At 35.9% G+C, this 22,795-nt stretch overlaps 1 protein-coding gene across 1 annotated transcript in view; it reads right to left on the bottom strand.

Annotated features, from left to right (window-relative positions):
* Positions 1 to 622: 622 nt before the first annotated feature.
* LOC100539361 (guanine nucleotide exchange factor VAV3) overlaps positions 623 to 22,795 on the bottom strand; it is a 23,942-nt gene continuing 1,769 nt past the window's right edge. The window contains exons 2-14 of the mRNA XM_031554957.1: positions 22,386 to 22,501; positions 21,440 to 21,505; positions 19,626 to 19,734; positions 15,431 to 15,523; positions 15,265 to 15,333; positions 11,580 to 11,683; positions 9,236 to 9,335; positions 8,097 to 8,192; positions 6,312 to 6,380; positions 3,405 to 3,491; positions 2,297 to 2,382; positions 1,807 to 1,939; positions 623 to 1,462 (exon numbers count right to left, since the gene is read on the bottom strand). Of these exons, the coding sequence (XP_031410817.1) occupies positions 1,292 to 1,462; positions 1,807 to 1,939; positions 2,297 to 2,382; positions 3,405 to 3,491; positions 6,312 to 6,380; positions 8,097 to 8,192; positions 9,236 to 9,335; positions 11,580 to 11,683; positions 15,265 to 15,333; positions 15,431 to 15,523; positions 19,626 to 19,734; positions 21,440 to 21,505; positions 22,386 to 22,501 (1,299 nt within the window). The 3' untranslated portion in view covers positions 623 to 1,291. The remainder of the gene's footprint in view (positions 1,463 to 1,806; positions 1,940 to 2,296; positions 2,383 to 3,404; positions 3,492 to 6,311; positions 6,381 to 8,096; positions 8,193 to 9,235; positions 9,336 to 11,579; positions 11,684 to 15,264; positions 15,334 to 15,430; positions 15,524 to 19,625; positions 19,735 to 21,439; positions 21,506 to 22,385; positions 22,502 to 22,795) is intronic.

The raw sequence follows: 22,795 nt of genomic DNA, 5'->3' as shown, positions 1-22,795 counted from the left end.
AAAACCAACCCCCAAAAAACCAAGAAACTTAACTGACTCTTACTGATCTCCTTAACATTTCTGTTCTTGGTTTTCTGGATTTTTTGCACACAAGTATGAGATATGAAGTCTGAAAACCAGTCAATAGTTGCAGAGCTAAAGCTGAAACATCTGAGTTCCTCATGATTTCCATACATGTTCTATTCTATGTTTAACTAAATATCAATAATGACAATAAAACAGCAGGGAGAGAACACGGACAGAAAGATAGGGAAAGGTGAAGTAGGCAGCTATCTGCACGCTTAAAGAAAGTCTTCTCCCATTTCTCACTACAACATCCATTTCTGCCAAAATTTGTCATCTCTTTCTTTGCTAAAATCAGCAAGATCTTTATGGTTAGAGGGCGTCATTATATCTGTCCAGCTCAGGTTGTCTTCCCTTTTATTTTCATCTAAATCATTAACACTCATCATACTGAGGTTTTGAAGGAATACATATAGCTTATAAGCAAGTTCCAGTCATATCAGCTCATAACACCCTTGTTCTCCACTCCGTAAGCCTTTGCAATCACATCCAAAAAAACCTTATTAATGCTCTCTCTCTATTTTCACAGGGACTATCTTACTCTCTCCCACACTGTTGCTTTTTTTTTTTTTTTTAAATAAATCATGCATCACTTTGTCATCCAATTCCCTTGTTCACTTCTTTTACGTGTAATAAGAATATCTGAGGTGTCAATAATCATAGTTGTCTTTCCAAGAAGAATCAGATATGGAAATAAAGCTCATGCTGCATACCAATAATGTTACATGCAGTGCTTCATCTGAACAACTTTGAGAAGTCTAAAGCAGTCTGCTCTTTTTAGTTAAAAATATACAGAGGAAATCAGGCTTTTGAAATGAAATGTACCAAGTTGAGCAACTTATTCCAAACACTAACCAACAGATTTGTTAAAAACCACCTAGAAAAATGCCAGAATCCACTCTCTTTAGCTTCTGCATCATCTTTCAAAAATATATTTCAACTACTCAAAATTAAAATGGGAACGGAAAAGTTATCAGAACGATTTATCTTTACTGCTAAAATAATTATTTCCCCCAGCTGTATAAGACAGCATTACTGAAGTAGTCTTAACAGCAAATTTGGCAATACATAGTCTAGGGTGCCCTCTTTCTTTTTCAAGAGGAGTTTCAAGTAAATACCACATTCATGAAGATGTGTCAGCGCTATTGTTTTTCAAAGTCAAGCAAAGTCACGTCAAACAAAATAGATAACTAACCTATATTAAAAAATAAAAGATAGGTATTGTAGTTTAATTTAAGTGACATTCCCACACTTGAGTAACATGATTTTGCTTTAAACACAAATACTTACAGAGCCATCTGAAATTGTTCAAGCCATTTTTCTTCAAATCTTTAGTTTTGCAATAAACTTCTAACCCATTTTGACCTTGGATATGAATGAGGTAGAAGCCATAAGACCACTGTAGAAAAAGATTGGCAATACACATCACCAGTTACACAGAACAAAAAACAAAAACAAAAAAACAAAAAAAAGAAAAAAGAAGAAAAAACATCTCTATGTTCCTTAATAAAAGCCCTTATTCTCCTAAACACCGAGAGCACGCTATTCTACTGACATGGGAATAGCTTACTCAAATGTTTTAGCTGCTACATCAGAATAAACAAATACTCATCTTGGCTTTTGGATAATACATAAAATTTTGTATATAAATTGTATATGTACATTCTAAATTCCTGCAGAAAGGTTTCTAACTGCTGTCGAAAGTGTATATATTTTACATGAACATTATTAACAAATACTTACCTTTTTATTTTCTTTATCAGTAGTGGGGTTATTTGTAATTTTGTATTTCTGAAGATCTATTATTTCCTTCATTTCATAATTATCACCTCTCCGTTTGCAAACAATTACAGCCAGATCAAACAAGAATATATGCCTATGAAAATATAGTGTAAAGAGAGTTGAAAACATTCCAGATAGCCAGCATACCAAGTCTCATCTTATAGACCTTTGCCTGTGGCACTTAAAACGTTGAACAACTTAACTACTGAATATCAAAACAAGAAACACTGAAAGTACTCTTGCTAAAGACATAGATTATCTTACATGGTAACGCAATAGCTAATTTCCCATACATAACTTCTTCGCAAATTCACATGCTAAACAGTGATGGTGTCTATGAGTGCACAGTGAAATTAAAGTACTCTCAAGAATCACTGAGCTGACCTCAAATATGCAAATAGAGATACTTCACAGGCATTTTAATAGCAAACACCAGAAGTCATGACATCACCTGTCTTGCCTCGCACGTTTGTCTAACGTAGTTATCCTTATTTCCCCATCACCCTGAGGTCTTCCATACTGTAAGAGGGAATGATTCTGAAATGGAAATAATACACTTGATTCAGTGCAGCAAAAGTGGTAAGGTAACACACTCAAATGTTAGATCACTCACTGCTTTTATCCCAGAAAAGTGCTTTTCAGGTCACTGTCATTTGAACTAAATATAAGGACCACTCCAAAAGTAATGCCTCTTATTTTGTTATCTTGGCCCTTCACATCAGAGGCAGATATTGGAGGTTGAACCTTCTCACCAGTATTCCATTACATTTTGTTGCTTTGAAACTGAAGGCAGCAGAGGGGCAGTCTGACAAAATGGAGTCAGACCTGGAAGCATGTAGAATGTAAAGCTATGTCACTGAATTCTTCTACACAGAAAAAATGGCACCCATTGACATTCACTGATGCTCGCTGAACATTTATGGGGACCAAACAGTAGATGTGAGCATAGCAAGTGCTCATGGGTGGTTCATTTGAGCAGTGGTAACACTGACGTGAAAGACAAGCCAACTTATGGACTGCCACGCATACTTTTATGAGCACAGCATGCGGGCTTTTCTTTATCACTGGTTAAAATGTATAGCTGATGGTGTCAACTACATTGACAAATAGCATTTTGTGGCTGAGAATTTGCTCTATCAAGCAGTGCTATTGTGCTTTTCATCTCTGTTGTAGTTTCCAGGGAAATAAATAAGAGGTATTACTTGAAGAGCAACCTACATACAGGTAGGGCATCAGATTGTTCAATACTTGTCTTCAGACAAAGAATTTTTTGCACTTCAAAATCATCTGAATCACTGAATCACTGTACAAATACAAACATTTATCTATGCAAATAGTTGTAACTACATACAAGACCCCAGCAGGGATTTACAGTTTTAGCAGATATCTCTGCAAGTAAATAATCATTCTATCATTCTAGACTAAGCAAGTCATACTTGCACATGAATTTCACCAAGATTGCTTACTATCTTCCCATATAAAAGGAATAAAAATATATGTACATCATCGCATTTGATCAAAAGTTACTAAGAACTGTATAAGCTAAAAGTATCACATACCAAATTCTCTATTGATAGTTGAAATTGTCTAATTTCACGGAGTGTTTCATTATCTCTTTTCACTTCATTTACATATTGAGCCAAGTCCTAGAGCATCAACCAGAAAAGGGAGAAAGTCCAAAACAAACCACTTCAATACATTATTTTAGCAAATTTATTTCTAATTCTTAGGCTTATCTTCACATTTAAATACATACATAAATATATTCAAATATATACATACTTGATGTTAGTGAATTACCAATCTGTCTGACTAAATACATTTTAAAAAGCCTCTGCACATCTTAAATCAAATATACAGCTTTCTTCATTTTATCTGTTCAAATCCAAATCCTGTAGCAAGAAAGGACAACATACTGTTCTGTTTTTGTTGTTTCTTTTAAAGGGCTGACTTTTTTGGGATTTCGTTAATGACTTATTCTAAAAACTGAAGATGGAAATGTCATTTATGCAGTACAGCTGTGGCCTAAAGAAACCAGCCAACAACATTCAAAATCAGACAGTACAAAAGGTAAAGATAGAATATAATAGAAAACATATACAATGCTCCTCAAAAGTAAGGATTTAATTTATGTGAAGGAATGCATATTAAGAGGGACATAATAAGCTACTGCAGAGTAATAGTGTTGTACAGCAGAAAGAAGATATTACACAGATTTTAAAAGTGTCCTTAAAGCGATATACTACTTAAATTAACAGGTTGAGATCATTATTGTCTTCCGTACCAGAGCACATAACATACACATTTCACTAAAGCCTTTAAACAGCTTCGAATGCACTTGAGTAATAGTGACAATTTGCTGAGGCTTCTCTGTTTATAGCTAGAGATAAGAAGCAAGCGGCAGTGGTAATTGGTGAGGTCAGGGATGCTGAGAGCAGCGGTTAGAAAAGGTATTCTGATCTTCACAACTTGCTTTTACAGTATCCTTCAATACGACTACAAATTTGGGAGGGTAGGGAAAGGATACATATTCTTTCTAATAAAATTTTAATCACAATCTAAGAATAGCTGCAATTATCACGCCAGTTTCCCTAAGGAATGTAAAGAGGATACATTCACATCAGTCTTCCAAGAGTTGGTGTAGAAATTAAATAACCTCTTGATTGTGTCAGTGTCAGTTTTCTTTAAGCAACATTTTCTTTCCAGGGTGCGGTACCCTCTTGTTGTCAGTTTTTTTTCCAAATATCATTTCCAAGCAGACAAACGAAAGCCTTTAGAAGCAACAAATCTATGTTGCATGGCTACTTCTACTGCTCTGACAGGGCTATGGAAGGATATGGTTTAATTGGGAGGAAAACGATGATGTGACCTCAGTGAGAGATGCCAGTTCCTGCAGAATTATTTATTATTATCATTGGCTGGCAGGCAGGACACAAATGCCACAATCATTCTGACAAGTTTTCTTAATCAGTCTTATTTTGAGTCGAGCCATCACAGAAACAATGAAGCACATAATAAAAGGAGGAAAAAAAAAAGTGAAAAAAAAAAACAAACAAACCATGGTTGTTTCCCCCAGGCCTGGGACCCCCAGTACAAAAAGGATGTGGAGCTCTCGGAGTGGGTCCAGAGGAGGGCTACTAAGATGATCAGAGGGCTGGAGCACCGCTCCTATGAGCAAAGGTTGAGGGAACTGGGCTTGTTTAGCTTGGAGAAGAGAAGACTCCGGGCAGACCTCATTGTGGCCTTCCAATACTTAAAGGAAGCATATAAACAGGAAGGGGAATGGCCGTTTACAAGGGTGGACAGTGACAGGACAAGGGGGGATGGTTTTAAACGGAGACAGGGAAGGTTTAGGTTAGATATTAGGAGGAAGTTTTTCACACAGAGGGTGGTGACGCACTGGAACTAGTTGCCCAAGGAGGTTGTGGATGCCCCATTCCTGCGGATGCCCTATTCAAGGCCAGGCTGGATGTGGTTGAAACTGCATGATCATTGTGGTCCTTTTCAACCCAGGCCATTCTATGATTCTATGATTCCTAGCAACCAAGATGCCTGCCTTGCCATTAGCTGGAAGCAATACTGTTCCATTCACATGTCAGGCATCTTCCATGGGAGATTATCACACAAGTGCTCTCTGCATGCACTGCACAGAACTGGGAAACAAAAAAGGGGAACAAAAAACCTCACTTGTGAGCTAGTCTGTATTCTAGGAATTCAAGTAGCAGCATAGGCAGCTGCATGACTGAAAACTTACTTATTTTGACTTCTGCATCTCCTGTGGTCGATATAGATTGCAATAGAAGGAGATATGACCTATACTGTATTGGCTTCCCTCCACCACAGGATAGAAAAAAAACTCAATTCCACCACATCAATTTCACAACTCATGTAGTGAAGCCAAGTGAAGCAGAAATTTCACTGTACAGAGGAACACAAAGTAATATTAAGGCAGTACTGCTCTTCTATAAAGCATTTGTTTGTGCCACTCACAGCAGGAGATGTACAGTGACAGGTACTGTACCTGAAGAAATATACCACTAATTTCAAGGGTAAAGCCACAGAGATCATAGAAATAGAGTCTTCTAAAGAAAGATGTCTTCACCTCGTTGGGAAACCACTGACTAGGTTAGAATTGGTTTAGAGTTATAGAAATAGTCCTACACTTTGGAACTAAGACCAAATTTATTGAAACACCTGCTGCTTACCTCAGTACACAACAGCAAAGTGATAAGAAAAGTAAACTGAAATGAGGAAGCTCCATTTCATATATGCTCCACTTCAGAAAATTACTGAGTTTGTTCCAAGACTTGGGTAAGGCATTCAACTACGTACTCACAAAGCACACAATGACTTGAGCAAATATCTATTTGATCTGTTGTGAAGAACACTGTTTTCCAGGAAATATAGTTAGGAACTACCATTTTAAATGCCAACATGGATATAAAAACTTGATCAGCACGACTTACCTTCATTGCATCAAGCGCCAGTTTTAGATTTGTTTTCTCCATGGGATCTGTAGTGTGCTTTACCAGCTCCTATTGACAAAAGTAGATAAAACTTCTCATCCATTGTCTGACAGCTGAAAACTGAAGTTATTACTCCATGCACCATTCCTCAAAAACCACCAACACACTCCACCCAAAAAAAAGAAAAATCCCACACCGAAGAACAGAAAACTCAACCTGAGAATTCACATTTTCTTCCCCACTGTGACCAACTTGTAAGCTGAGCAAGGACTGTTGCAAACAAATAATTGGCAAAGACCATTTAAGAATGACATAGTCTAAACACTGATATTCGTATTATTACAATCAGTAGAAACCAATTTTGCCTTCATAGCAATTAAGTATTGCCAATCGGATCCTTAGTCGAGTTCATTTGCTCACTGCTATCCAGTGTATAATCCCATTCTAACCATTCATTTGGCTGCAGACAGGGACATAAACTAGCTACCAGTAAGATATTAGCTAACTGGACAACTACCTAAAAAGTCACTGTTTCATTAGGCCTAAGACAAAGCTGACTCAGAGTACACATTTAAATCACAAGTAAATATTCAAAGATTTTTTTTAGCCATTTTCTCTTTGGAAAATAAAAGGCTTTTTCAAGTTCCTCTTAAGTAAGAGATAACCTCCTAGGGAAACAGAATATTTGTTCTTCATGATTTGAAAATAAAATTATACATCCCAGCTAGCAAAAAAACCTCCTTAAAATCCTAGGAAATAAAAAAGTATTTATATTTCAAATTACAATTTTAAGAGTTTTACTATATTTTTTTCATTTTAAGTCTATAAAATGTTTTTTGTACAATGTATACTGTTACTACATGTTATCTCAAACTTTAGAACATTGTGACACATCGTATTTCGTCTTCTCATAATATAGAAAGTTGATTATAAAGCTATAGAATCATATATATATATGATCACTCAGATTCAAAAAGACCTTAAAGATCATCAAGTCCAACCACCACCTAACCATACTGCCCTAACTCTAATAACCCTCTGCTAAGAAGCCATGTTTTTTAAAAAGCAGTTTGGTCATTTATTTTGTTCCAAATTTCTGTTGATCAAAATGTTGATGGCTCAGAAATATTTCAAAAATTTAATATACAAAACCTATGTTGTTCCATAGAGTCAAAATTTTACTTACAAGCAAGCAGTAGATCTTTTTTAAAACAACGTTTTACAAGCATCAGCAGGGCTGACAGTCTCATATAGTAATATATTTCTTTGCAGCTGAACTAATGAGTCTCCTGGCACAGCTATCAAATTAAATTTATAAGACTCTCCACCCTTATTATAGGGCTAACTGTGAGAGCTCGTGCTTTGTGGGTTATAACAAGAAGCATTTCAAAATAAATATGGCTTTATTGTAATTTATGACAGCAGAAAAGCATCTTAAAAGTAAGCTGTAAGTATGGTTCAGCTTCCTTGTTGGGGGATAACGATCCACATTTCAGAGCACCACAGTTATGGCGTGCTACTACTAACCATTTTAAACATAACAAGAATGAAAGGTTCAAATACTGGGAAACAGCTGTGTTTTTTCATCATTCTCAGAAATGCATCAGCTCTGAGGAATCATCTCTTTAAGAAAACTTGCACTTCACTGGATTTTATTTCATAACAAATTAGTCTCAAATCTATGGAAATGCCAGTTACCTTCCTTTGATAAAGGCTTTTAAGCTCTCATTCTTATAAACCACTAATGATAAACAATCACAGTTGTGTTATTCAAATATATAATACCTGGAGCAGTAGGTGGTATTTTAGCACTCTTTGCATTGGAACCACTAAAAGATCTCGCAAAGTAAATTTTCCATTGTTGGCTCTCTTAGAACATTCCTAGTTTGAAACAGAAAAATAGATTAGGACAATAATAATAAAAAAAAAAAGTTTAATTTTCATGAATACCATGTTGAAGAGATACATTTGCTATGGTAATAACTTCAGCAAATTTGAGATAAAGGCTTTCAACAAACTGGAACAAAACAGTTGATATGACAGTAAAATCTGAACAAAGACTGTGTCTAGACATTTGTTCTTGGATATTTCACAAGGAAAAACATGGACTAAACATCACAACAGAAATGAGGCATAGGATTGAACTAGGGAAAAAAAAAAAAGATACTGCCTATAAGCAGAGCGAAGAAGGCAGACATTGCAACCACCTTCAAAAAAAGCAAAAGACAGTTTTGAAAGCAAATGCTCCTAAAAGCCATTTCTGGGCAAACAAAGGTGACAAGGAATATCGAGAACACATCTGCTACAGTTACACCAATGTCTGAGTTTACTGCTTTCTCCTCTTAGTTAACAGTTTTAATATTTTTAGCAGCAAAGTGGAAGGATATCCACAGCATGTCCACATACAACACCAGATTGCAGGCGCAGCTGGTGCTCTTCGAGGAACATCCAGCAAGAACCTCATGAAGCCATCAAGGAAAAAGCAAAGTCCTGCACCTTGAACACACTTACTTGGGACATATTAACCCTGAGTGCCAGCCAGTAGCCTAGCTGAAAAGAACTGGGGTTCTTGGTAGGCAGCAACCCCTAAGAAGCTTAAAGATGGGCTTGTTTGGCATAGAAGTCTGCAATTATGTATTCTCAGCCAACATATGACAAACTGAGGAATATCAGTTACAAAAATAAATCCTAACCCTACTACTACTGCCAGTGGAAAGCTTCACTCACTTCATCTGTTCAGGATTGCCAGGGTCTGTATCTCAATAGCTAAACATTAATTTGATGAGAGGCTCCAATAAATTACAAGGAAAAGATGATGAACAAATTCAGTTTTAATCCACTAGGTTTTTGACTTAGATGAAAGCAGGACATAGTTATCAGAACACGTATAATGCACACACACAAACATTATAAAATTCTTATACCTCTAACTTCAATTTAACATCTTCTTTTGTCTTAGAAATGTTGTCTAAGCATGATATGGCTGTTTCCACTTGACTGCAGTACTGTCCATAAATAACCAATCTAAATCAAAGTGAGAGATAAAGAATAGAGGGAACATTTGCTTATTTCAGGAAAATTCTTGCTCATTTTTCACCAAAAAAAAAAAAAAGCAATCCTCTTTTCAACAGGAGTAGCGTTTAAATATGCGAAGATCACACGTAGCCAGACTCCAACAATGAAAACAATGGAAAATATTCAGAAAAATAAAGTTTAAAGCTGCTTTCAAAATGCTGTAAAAATCACTGCAACTTCATTTAACATTCACGTGTGTATGCTGCAATAAATGCAGGACCCATTAAAAGCAGCATAATCACTGTCTAAGAGGAGAACACCATATATTTACAGCACTGCAGATTTCCAAGAGCGTAGTAAATAAATTCTCTAACAAGTATAATAAGATTAATTGTGCATATCCTTTAAAGATCTGGTAAGTTATCCTAACTTATCCATCTCCAACATTTTCTACCAGGTTACATCACGTGAGGTTCAGATCCAAACAATAGTGTGAATTAAAATAAATACCCAGGAGCTGTCAACAGAACTAATGCTTCATGGAAGAGTCTGGTTTTATAACGGTATTCTCTTGACCCTTCTTAAAGATCTTCTTCTAGCCCCACTGCAGAGTTCTGCTTTGTTATACTTTTTCCAGACGTTTCTTTAGGTGATTCCTTCTCTGCATTTTTAAATTCCTTTTTGGGCAATTCTTATGGCTTTCCTTTTGGGCCTCCTAAATTCCTTTATCCCCAACTGAATCTTGGCCATTCATTTCACAACTGAAGTGATGATACTGACTAAACATCACTTCTGATTACTTCCAGTATGTGCTACAATGCTGGCCCTACATCATGTTGTTCCCCTTCTGCATAATACATTTAAGATTGAGATTTCTTCTCAGTGTCCTTTGTTGCCCTTAGAGCACACATTTCAGTGCTACTTTTGAAAATTAAGTACTTTCCAGAGAAAGTTATTGTCCCCTATTTCCCTCCTAGAGCAGCAGCAAGTCTATCAGACTAGGGAATAATTCTGTCCTGAGATAGAGGGTCATAAAGGCAAGATTGTTTATGGATAGTCTGGCTGATCCTCCTCACCCAGAAAACAACTCATTCATCAAACATCTTCCAGATGCTGCTGCTCAGTTCCTCACAAGTCCATTATTATCCCAACAATCCTCCTTCCCCATCACTCCCAAGAGAATCCAATTTGATCCCACCACTCTTTTGCACTCTGGATCCAGAAACTCAATTTTAATCACATTCCAAGGGTTACTTTGTGCTAAGTCAGCACTGTAGCCCACAGCACAGCTTTTCAGCTAAGTATTACAGGCCTGTAAGTTCATCCATACAGCTCAACAGTTGTTCAGTGCTGTTCAGTACAAAAACACAATTTGAAAAGGGGTTAAAAATATTGGCAACTAGCCTACAGGGTACAACATGCTCCTGTGGATATCCTGTTATTAGTCTGGCTATTTTTGACAGTTTGAAAATAAAGTATGTTTGCTTCGCTGCCATACTTGACTGCAGATCAGAGTAAGACTCTAGAATCTTCTCTTTCACACCTATTTTCTCTGCTTTCATGTTTATCACCTCTCTCGTTTTCTTTAACCTGGAATGCCCTTATTACATATCCTTGCCTTATATTGCACCTCTTACATCTTTATACCATTCTATCCATTAAACAATACAGGTATATGCTATAAAATGTCTGGGATTATTTGCATGGTTAAAAAAAGTGCTGTGGGGAAAAAAAAAAAAACTACTTAAGTTTTGTTAGCAATATAGTTGCTACCTCTCTAAAGAATCACATATGCTAGAAAAGACCTTTGAGATCATGTCCAACCATCAACCTGACCTACCGAGTCCCATCACTAAACCATGTCCTGTAGTGCCATGTCCATATATCTTTTAAATACGTCCAGGGATGGTGACTAAATCACTTCCTTGGGCAGCCCATCCCAATGCTTGAACACTCTCTCTGTGAAGAAATCTCCTCATAACCAACCTAAACCTTTCCTGATGCAACATGAGAGTTTGTATAAAACTTTTTGTTTGTAACAATTTTGCCAAAACTGGGAGTAAAAAGAGGCAAAGCTCATTAAGTAATAGATGGCATTTTGACTTCCAGGCTCATGACACAAAATATTAGCTTTATAATGCTGATGTTGAATTCAATTCTAGTTTAGAAACATTCATCAAAAATATAGTAAAATGATTTCACAGACTGGGCATAGGTATCATAATTAGACAAAAATTAGTACATAAATCTTACCTCTCCTTGTAGCTAATAAAAATTTGATACAAGTTCTGATCGTTTTTGTTAATAATGGAATCACTGATGTCCTGTGTTAGACTCCTGTGAATTTTCACCAAATCCTTAAAAACAGTGATGAGAAGGGGGAAATTATTTTTAAAACAGAACAAAGTTTTGAATATAAAAATAAGTGGCTTCATCTTAAATCCATTAACTGAATAAACTGGAGAACAGATCATTTGGAATTAGAACCTAAGTTCAAGGTTTTCTCATCTTCCATACACTGCAGTAAGAAAAGCTGAATTCAAGCAACTACCTATTTGAGACTCATTTATTCTGGCTTGGAACATGCACTGTTAATTCATCTTCATTTTATAATAATTTTAAAATAAAGCAAGTCTAGTAAATGCTATAGTGACAAGATAAAGTAATGATTCATGTCCCTGAGCTGTGAAAAATTAGTTTTGTCCATTGGTCAGTTAGTGATGTTCTAGTGCTAAGTTCACTACAATCATAATGTGTTTCTCAATACAGCAGACAACTAATGGCTGAGAGAGAGGCAAGAATACTGCATCGGATTTTCCCCGTGAGCAGAGTAGACAAGAATCTTAGTTTGCTATATTTTAAAAAACCTGTATGCTATTGTAGATGACACTAGCCTTATGCTGTATGGATGCTGTCAGAGAAGTCATAATGAATTAAATCAAAACAGGCGAAGAAATTATTTAATCAGGATAATTAAGTGGTATGCAGATCTCTGTAGTAAAAAAATATAGGATTGTTTATGAAAGCTGCCAAAGATTGTTTAATGCAGTAAAGGATACATTACAAAAATACACAACATTGAGCTCTGAATTAAGTGAAAGCACTTTGCTTCCTACAGACAAAATCTGCAAGGTCAGTCACATCAGAGTTGACATAGCAGAAGCTTAAAATCAGTCAGATTCATTTGCTACCAATTGTACAACCATATCCTCAGAATCTTAAATTCCAGCATATAGACACACTACTACAGAAATGTTTCCAGATGAACATACTACAGCACATTTTTTTCAGGAGTATACGGAGACTCAGTTAAGCAGCAAACTTGAAATAAAGTTGAATGTTAAATAATAAAATGTCTTTAAACTTTTCTTTCAACCAAAATTACTTCGCTTTTTAAATTAAAGTAATGCTAAGGTCATTAAAGGTTAATGGAGTGTCAGTACTTCAGTACATTGTGTTTATTTCCATCTTTCCCTGCACATATCTCAAACGCATGCAGAGATATACATAAAAAGCATCTCACACGCATACACAGAGGTATACAGATGCATGCAAATATACAGCCATATCTATATCTTTAAGAATAGAATTTTGAATTCTGCCTGATGAAAGGCACTGGTTAGACTGGTGAGCTGTGGTTGGGGCCTTTTTACTTAATAAAATTTATTTTGACATCAGCAAATAATTTTGTCTAGCTGACATCCTCGTATAATCCATACATAAGGAACACAGTATCACCCTATACCACCAATGAGTCACCACAACCTTTTACCAGAGACAAGTCTGACAAATATGTCCTGTCTTGAGACCATCACAACTACTCTCCACATTACCATTTCACTGTAGAGCTTCTAACAGCTATTTTCAGTTTAAAGTGATCTTCCACTGCCCTCCAGCCTTCCTGCTGAGGAACTGCTGCAGAGACAAGGCCTGAGCAGAGAAAACACTTGCACATTTTTTTGGCTTAGACAAACCCTGCATTTCTATCAGTGTCGTCAGATGTCTATGAGATGTTAGAAGGAGTTAAAAGGAAATAACCATGATCTTGTAAAAGCAGAATACTGCATGTCTATAATGAAAAGAGAAGTTTAAAAACACCTGAATAACAGGTATTTATTATATCTTGCTAGTTCCAAATCACATACGAATAGCTTTTGTTATTTTTAGTCCTCTTATCTCAGTATCATAGAATCATTTCAGTAGAATGGGACCCTTCAATATCATTTGCCCAACTCCGCTGCAATGAACAGGGACACCTACACAGCTCCACCACATGCTCAGAGCCCCCATACAGCTTGACTATAGTTGCCTCGCCAAGGACAGGGCACCCACCACCTCTCTTTGGGCAACCAGTTCCAATGAGTCATTACTCTTACTTTAGAAAACTTTTTCCTTATACCCAATCTAAATCACCTGTTGTTTTTTTGTTGTTGTTGTTTAAAATCATTTCCCCTCATCCTATCACAACGGTTTCTGCTAAAATGCCTGTCTCCTTTCTTACAGTCTCCACTATACTGAAAGCTTGATCTATCTCCTTACAGTTCTTGAAGGAGTAGTGAGTAGGCTGATCCCTCAGTTTCTGCCTGCAGTGCGTAAGCCCCTTTTACATCCCTGTGAAGCGTGTCACACTGGCTGGCTTCGAGGCATTCGGTGCAGGTAAGTCAGTGTACCTGGGCACAGTGCACCTTAGAAAGATTTACAGTTGGTGAGAAAGGTCACATCAGAGCTTCTTTCAGAGTGAATAAGAAACATTGCCATAGGACAGAACATCAATTTGTTTTCGACGCAAAGGGTTCTCTAAAGGCAGCTGACATATTCTAAGACAAGTAGGTTACTGATATCTGTGGCAGTACTTCAGACTAATGGTCAAAGAGGAGGAAATTGTAGCTATTAAGATTCACAGTTAAAACTTTAACAGGGAGACAAATATGGAAAGATGTGAGGTATCATCTTATGATTCATTGGCTCAATAACTGCTATAATTTAACTGCAGTCAGGTTGGCACTAGTTCAGCAATTGAAATATTTTGGCAAACCAGGTTCCACTGAAGAAAAATTCCCGGCACCTCTTCCCACAGCCCTGAGAAGCTGCAGGACATTCCAGAGATAGCCAACACAGATGATCTTTCATAGGTGATAAAGGTTTGTGATAAAGGTTTGATGTGGTCCATGGGCCACGCTTTTGGGATCCTTTCTTTACAGTCTGCCTCGTAAAAGAACAGCCCTTTCATTTCTTTCTGTTAAGACAAGCTTCAGACCATGTCTGATGTCTTTCTTTAATGTCAGATAAAGCAAAGTTATCTGCTGGATACTTCAATCAACTACAAAAAAGGTATGTAAAAATTGTCATACTATTGTGAAGAGGCCAAAAATAAGTGGGACAAAGTGATAATCACAGGAAACCTTGAATAGTTCAGTCAAATAACATCTCCTATACACTTCAGAGGATTTGCTTTTGCTGTTCAGTGCCAGATTCAGAATCTAAAAGTTATTTGAACATCAAAATGTCTGCAATGACAGACTGGGCTAGATACAAAGATTTGCAGACTCTTTATAGAAATCCTATTGAAAGCACTGCTGAACGTTGAATGGTAGGCAACATAACAGTGACTGTTTTATACAGTCACTCAGTGGCATATTTTAGAAATTAACCTGTCTTTTATAAATTATTCTCTATAGGACAAAAAATGATCCTCTTTGGTTAAGAAGTGGTTAAACTTGCTATCTGGTATGAGAGTACTATTTCTCATTTTATTCCATGAAAAGGACTAAAAAAAAAATAAAATAATGTGCATACTCTTTTCCATCAAGTACTCTACAGCTAAAAATCAATTTTGCATGGTATTTCAAATACCCAATTTATACGCTAACATAAAACACAAATATATTATAACCAGATACAAATCTTATAGCTCTTTATTAAATACACAGTTACTCACAGGAATGTTGATGAAAACAGTCTCAAACTCTGATGCTGACAAAAACCTTTTCAACGGCACCATGAAAAACTGCAGGGAAAAAATACATACATTGACTGTGTCGTTATATTTTCTAGAATGCTATAGAAACACATTTGTAATGTCTTTGTAAAGTAGTAATACTTACTTTCTCTATTGATTCCAGAGTTTCAGTGTATTTCTCTTCAGTTTGTTTTATTTCAGCAAGACAACAACTTCTTACATCATTCTCAGTATGTTTCTGAAATTACAGTGAAGCCAAGTTTATTTTAGTAACAGGCACCTAATTGATAACATACTTATTCATTTAAAATTTAACAATTAGGATAACTGCTTCCTGAATTTTTTTTTCCTGTGTACAGCAGCCTCCAAAGATGATAGCATTAACAAAGAATATTTTAATGTTCAATTAGCTGATGGCTTTCAGATTTCTACTACAATTCCACATCAAAGGAGTGCTATGAAAAGTTTATGTTCAGACAAAGAGAGCTCAGCTGTCTGCATGTACTTCAGAAGCTGAAAAACAAGGGCACGGAGTCTTATTTTAAATACTGAGCAATTAGTAATTCCATTAAACTTAATGAGACTAATTCATGTAAGTAACTTTACATTGCTGTAAATATTCAGTCTAGTGCCTGCACTTATTTACGGCTTTTAGTTCTCAAGTGGAGCTTTCTCTTTGGACACAAAGTAATCACATCTTTGAACCAGGAAATGCAGCAATCTCAAAGTCTAGCTCTTGCCTGTGTTTATCTGGGGTGATTTTTCCACATAAATTAGAAGAATCATGTAACATTTATACATGTGTTGCTTCAAAAGTAATGCCTCCTATTTTGCGACGTTGGCAGTACACCAGTAGAGGTTGAACCTTCCCACCGATACACCATTACATTTTGTTGCAGTGTGACACATGGCAGCAGAGGGACAAATGAAACCTGGTATGGAAACGCAGATGAAGAAAAGGTGTGTCACTGAATTACTCCATGTGGAAAAAATGGCAACCACTGACTTTCATTGATGCTTACTGAACATTTATGGAGACTAAACAGTCAGCGTACATGAGCACAGTCAGGTGGTGAGCGGTGTATTCCAGCAGTGGCGACAGCAGCTGTAAAGACTAGCCATATTCCAGATAATTAATTTGCCATGCAGGCTCTTGTTCACTGCTGGCAAAAACTCATAGCTAATTCTGGTAACTATGTTGAAACAAATTCTTTTGTAGCTGAGAATTCGCTCTACCAGAGTTACTACGCTCTTGGTAGCTGTCATAGTTTCCAAGAAAATAAATATGAGGCATTACTTTCAGAGTGGCCTGTTTAATTACCATAATAATAGTTTACAAGCACTCTTAACGAAGATCAGATCTACAGTGTTAGAGTTTCATTAATTTGTAAAGCTCATTTCTAGCTACAGATTAGACACCCACAAGCAGGTACAAACGTGTTCATGCCACACTAGTCTTAAAAACAGCTGGAGACGTATCTGGGAGACCTGACACAAAAAACAGCTAAGCTCTCACAATTAAAAGCCATTACTGAACTAAAATGTTTTCTCTAAAAACACGAATAAGCAATTGCATAACGAGCAACAATAATATCACATCCTTTCTAAAGCCTAATTACCAGTCTGTAATACTTTCCTAAGGCCTTCTGGACCATAGCTTACATTTCTCCATTTGTGTAGGTGATTCACATTGTGTACAAAACAGACCTTATGACCAGCCATTACACTTTACAGACAGAATCAGGAGCAATCTAGTACTACAGTCCTATGCATTCAGAAAATGACTTAACTTTGAAGCATAAATCTTTTTTATCTTCCAGCAGTGGCAATGCTTCTAGACTCTGAAATTTTTGAAATTTAGCACTTACTATGGCAAGAGTTATACTGAGTTCACTCCCTTCTCCACTATCAGTCATACTGACACATCTCATAAACGTAACACAACAAATCGCTAACCACATTTAAACTGACCATGAGCCACACACATGCATACTGCTCTTGGGATAGCTTGGCCACATGTGAAGAGTAGGAAATGTATGCAAACTAGGTGAAAAGTTTCAAATCATAGAGACACATAAAGCTTATCACTCTATCTTTATCACCCTATCTCCTTTACCCTATTCTGTGTTTATCTCTGTATGATTCTACAAGCAATTCCTGCAACTTGAACATGCTCCTCACTTATCTACCAGGCATTCCAACTTCTGAAATTTCTCTTTAAACCCTAAGATTCACAATTATTAGTTTCCCCCCCACACCAAGCATTGAAGTGCTTTACTGACCAGCTGGAAACAGAAGTAACCATTTGGAAAAAAAAAAAAAAAAAGCTGTCTTTCATAAGTGGAAACATACTTGGTGAGCATTCTGATGCTCGGCCTCATCTGAAAAATCTATCACTTTTTCCTAAATTCTGTCACCATTAAATATATTTAATTTCAATTTAGATTAATTGACATTATTTGGGCTTTTAGCTATTTTTCACATTTAGTCTTGTAATATTTGCATCAGCACAAATGTTGCACTCAGTAGAGTGCATAACCACTTGCAGAACATGGGTATTTGTTGTTCAACTGATATGAGTAATGCAAACAAAATCCTGGGATTTCATGTAAAATAATTGACTTCAGTCTTGTGCTCATCTAACCCAAATAGATCATTCCCACAAGCACTTTTGACAGCATTTAACACATCAATTTCCTATTCATACCACAAACTTTTTGGATTTGGGTGCAGTAAACAAAAGGAGAAAAGAAAATAATATTGTGTAAATAACAGTACAAGTTAGGAAAATTGCATCTGAAGGTCATCAACTGAGAGAAAACTTAGTGGAATAGTTTACTTTGCAAGATGATCATGATAAATCAAGGGTGAGGGAGACACAAAGCATTTTGGCTGCTATTAGAGACTCTTAAAAGCATTAGGTTCTTCTGAATATCTGCATGAAGATTGTCCTGTACTAATCTTTTTCACTTGCAAGGAGTTCTTGTAGAAGTATTCAAATGAAAGAACTGTGTTAAATAATCCTATCAGCACACAGTGCATTTATAAACCTGAGATGAAATTATCACAAAGCAGAAATAATTATCGCATTCAAGAAAGCTGCCCAAGCAAAGCAATTGTAATGTCACCATTCATTATACGTTGAGGAAGAAATAGTTAGTTGCACTGGGTTTCCACATTTCATTTATTTTCTATTAGAAACAATCTGTACAATCTGAGGTATCTAGGCTAAGATGCAATACAGTTTACAGCATGTAAAATCTAAATTTTCTATTAATCGTTTACTAGAAAGGCAGATAGGCAAGAATAGCATTTGTAATCAGAAAAAAAGAACCAGGGAAAGTTTACTAACTAACAACTGTCGGAGACTACCAACTACACAGTAGAAAAAAACACCCACATCTCCTTTATGTTAATTCCAAATCTTTTGAGCTTCAGCATAAAATGAAAGTAAAATTATAGTAAATAATCCCTACAATTCAAATGCGTCTCTAAAACAATCTACTTGCAACTGAAAGTGGCTTCATTAGGTAAGAAGTTTTTTCATCTCAAATTTTATTCAGGTATTTCAGAAGTCTAACATTTTGGCATTGAACAGAAACAAGCAAGAAGCTAAAAAAATAACAGGTTTCTCCACATCTCATCATTGATTTTATGCGTACTCACTGAAGAATACTGTATTAGCAGAAAAAGAGACTTGAAAAGATTTATAGTTGCAACTATACAGTTATAAAAATTAAAACAAATCAGTATGCTTTCCAGAGGATTTTGATTGGTTTGTTTGTATCGTTGTTTGTGTTTGTTTGTTTTTAAACAGTTGTAACTGTAAAAGCAAAAAACAAATCACATCAGGTATCTTTTATACCTGTATTGGAAATCTACACTAATGCAAAAAATAAGAGGAAGGTCTTAAGAATTTTTCACTTCTTCAAGTAACAACTTCATGTTTGTCATTGAGAATATTAATTGTCCAAATTATGGCTGAAGGCTTCACATTATTATCCTTATTATCCTAATTTTTTATTTTTATTTTTTAACTTTTGAAGTAAGCAGTAAATTTAATCACTTTTAAAGTAGCTGGTAAATTTTACTGTTAGTAACCAGTAAACTTATATTTCAGTTAAATAAACTACATTTCTTTCAAAAAATTACCATAGATAAATGTTCAACCCTTGGCCAAAAGAGACCACAAAGTAGGAGATAATGCACTGCCCACAACAGATGCACATGCAATTAAGCCCAAGTGAAGTTTCAGTGAAACTGCCTATGAAGAGGTAATTTCACAAATGTTAAATAAAGAATCACTATTGCACAAAAAAGTTCAGAATTAGAAAACATACAGGTTGCTGCGCTGCTTCATCTTTCATTAGGTCTTCATAAACCTCCCCACCTTCATCTTCTCCATAGACACAATCATACAGCTCCTCATCTTCATCAACACCAGTTTCACTGAAAGAAAAAAGAAGATTTTTTTAAAAAGTTGCGCAGCACAGGCAAGTTACAATGCCAGCTCTGCAAAGGAGCCTTTCTTATAGGAAAATATTGCTGCAGTAAACAAAGAGATTAATTAATAGAAGTATCTAGCAAAGAAAATCCATAAAGGAAAATTAAGCTCACTAATTGTCTTTCCTCAATAGATTTAAAATATGATTGCATGAAATTAACACAATACTGAAGACTGAATGAATTTACAACCACATAAAATCAGTGAGGCATGAAAAGCAGCTTGTCAGGACAGTTCTGTCAGGACATGCCATCCAGCCCCACTCTCTTCATCCCTTTCCCCACCACATCCAGGGGCAGGGAAGCTGCCCTTTCTGACTGCCTGGCATCCCACTGTAATGAAGGACAGTGGCACAGGCTTCCTTCCTGCCTAAACGAAGAAGTATCTGGAGGTAAAATATTGAAGACTGCAGAGCAAGCAGTTGAGAGTCTGTACCTCCATCTGTACCTCCATACTGTAAGCAACCTTCAGCTACCCAAAATGATAAAGTGCCCTTTCCAATTTAAAATCAGATATTTAAAAGAAAAAAAAAATCAGAACAATGGGAAAGAGATGTCCTTTATGCAGACAACATAATTAGCTCCACATAAAGTCTATGCTCAACTCTACCCTCAGGTAATTTAGCTTCATTAAAGTCAGTCCTGTAGGAGTTTTCCTTAATTCACACTAAGACTGTACAAAGTCCATAAAACCTCTTGCACCCACATTTCTTCAATTACATCTACAAAACAGCTAAAAGATAATTAAAGTAGTTTGGTCATAATAATACAGAGACTTGCTCAGATTTGCTTATTATTTGGGGGGATTTTGTTGTAGGAAACTCTGAAATTCTTAAGAGTGAAAATAAAATAAAATGAGAATTAATCCAGTCAGGTACATGACTACAATTAAAAAGAAAAGCGAACCGTCTGCATGAACCTAGGAAGGACATTGTAAACTCCACTGTACGATTTTTACTTCTCTATAGACAAAAAAAGAAAAAAAAATCCATTGTATGAACAGCAGCTACACCAGAGCAAGAGACCTACAGCATAACCCAGGCAAAGAAAGCAGGATGAAGACCAGCGAACCAAACACTGGTGTAGTTTAAGCTTTGGGACAACACGCTCTGACCCTAGTTCTTATCCAACGTGATTCCTAAGAGATCTGGAGAAGTCTAAACTACTATTATAAGTATTTTCATGTCTATTCTACTTCTGTCTCGAAGCCAATACAAAAATTTGCAATAATTAATAATTTGCAATAATTAATAATTAATAATGTCTGCATAAAGGACGTAAAAAATGTAAATGCACCTAATTAAAGAATTTCATTGCATTTTCTTTGCAAGACTAAGACAATTTCCTTGAGTTCCTTAAAACCGATACCATATTTCTCTAAATGTATTCCCATTGTTCAGAAAGATAATTCATAAGTGCAGTCATGATTCACTTCATCACCAGAACCCTTTAGAAAGCACGTTTCTTTAAATATATAAATATATTGCAATCTTCAGATAAGCCTTTGTAATTAATTCTCTTTGGTCACCATAATTGCAAACCAAATAAAAAAATCAAACTAATATCCTCTTCTTCGATAAAATTATCATATAAATAGTAGCGTGTAACTGAAAACCAACATCTTTCATTTAACTCAAGGTTTACAACATACTCTATCAAATCAGGGAGACATTTGTAGACATCTTCATCATCAACGCTTTCTTCTGTAGGGAAGGGCCTATAGAAAGAAAAATATTACAAATTTGTATAGTTGCTAAGTCATTTTGGTTTGGCTTCTGAAGTTTTCATACAGATAACTCAGTTCATTAATTTTAAAATGTTTTATGTTCCCTTCTTTACTTGATAAGCAGTAACATTTATATCTAGGTTGGTATGATTTGATATTTCATAAAAACTCCATTAATAGACATTATTTCAGCTTTTACAGTGAAGTATAATTTTTTAGCACAGGACATGGATTACAGGACTGAGAAGGCTCTTTGGTTTGTTTTGGGTTCTTACATTGTTTTGTTTTGTTTTTTAAACATCCATTCAAGCAAGACTGCTGAATTAAAACAAAGAAAGTGGGGAATTTCAAAGCTGAAGAATGTGATTTTTCACCTCCTCTCACAGCCCACAATTAGAGTTCACAAAGTTAGGTTTGACTGATTTACTGGGTTCGTTTTTCAGTTGGTCTGATTTTTGAGTTTTGGGTTTTGTTTGTTTCTCTTTTACAACAAGAATCTCACTGATTTGGCAGTTTTGCTTACTTCTAGAAAGCAGAAAAAGGAGAAAATCTGTTCTTCATATTGATCAGTAGTTGGATTTACAATCTATATTATAATTTTCACAAACATTCTATAACGCTAACTACTCGTTTGTTGATTTCCACGTTTCAGCACAAGAAGGCTTCAGGCACCTCAGTAAATGTGCCAGAAACAGAGGATTCCTCTTAGAATCAATTTCCAAATAAACTGCAAGACAGAGTTCTCCTTCTGCCAGGTCATACAAATGTCTGATAAAAAATTCCATGTCTACCTACATGGCCCTCACCAGCATTTCCAAGGAGGACCAGGGAGGAGGCATTATTCACACCAGTTACTAGGCCAATAACGTACCTTATTCCTGTGCCAATTGCAATAGGAGTGCGGGAAAGTTTTGAGAGTGTTTCTATCACCTGGAGAAAAAGAAACGAACCATGATTAGTTGCAGAATAGTAGCTTAAAAGCTCTATCTTCTAATTACAGCGTATCATACAAGATGACACAGAATCTGGCTGTGCCAAATACCATGCAACATGATCTTCAGTGCTTGCCTACTGACAGAAGTGATGGAAATGCAAAGAAACAAATGGAAATTTATTTATAAGTTTCAGAACTAGTTAAAAAAAAAAAAAAAAGATTTAGAACCAAACCATGTGATAGTTTTAAGTGAAACGTGCACATAAATTGTATCAGCCTTGCATACTGATCTAGAGGCTTTTGTTTTGGTTTTTGTTTTTTGTTGGGTGTTTTTTGTTTGTTTGATG

This window comes from Meleagris gallopavo, chromosome 10, assembly GCF_000146605.3.
Source record: "Meleagris gallopavo isolate NT-WF06-2002-E0010 breed Aviagen turkey brand Nicholas breeding stock chromosome 10, Turkey_5.1, whole genome shotgun sequence".
In the NCBI taxonomy this organism is placed as follows: domain Eukaryota; kingdom Metazoa; phylum Chordata; class Aves; order Galliformes; family Phasianidae; genus Meleagris; species Meleagris gallopavo.
The sequence above is the reverse complement of the archived record's forward strand: the minus strand, read 5'-3'. Positions and strand labels throughout refer to the sequence as shown.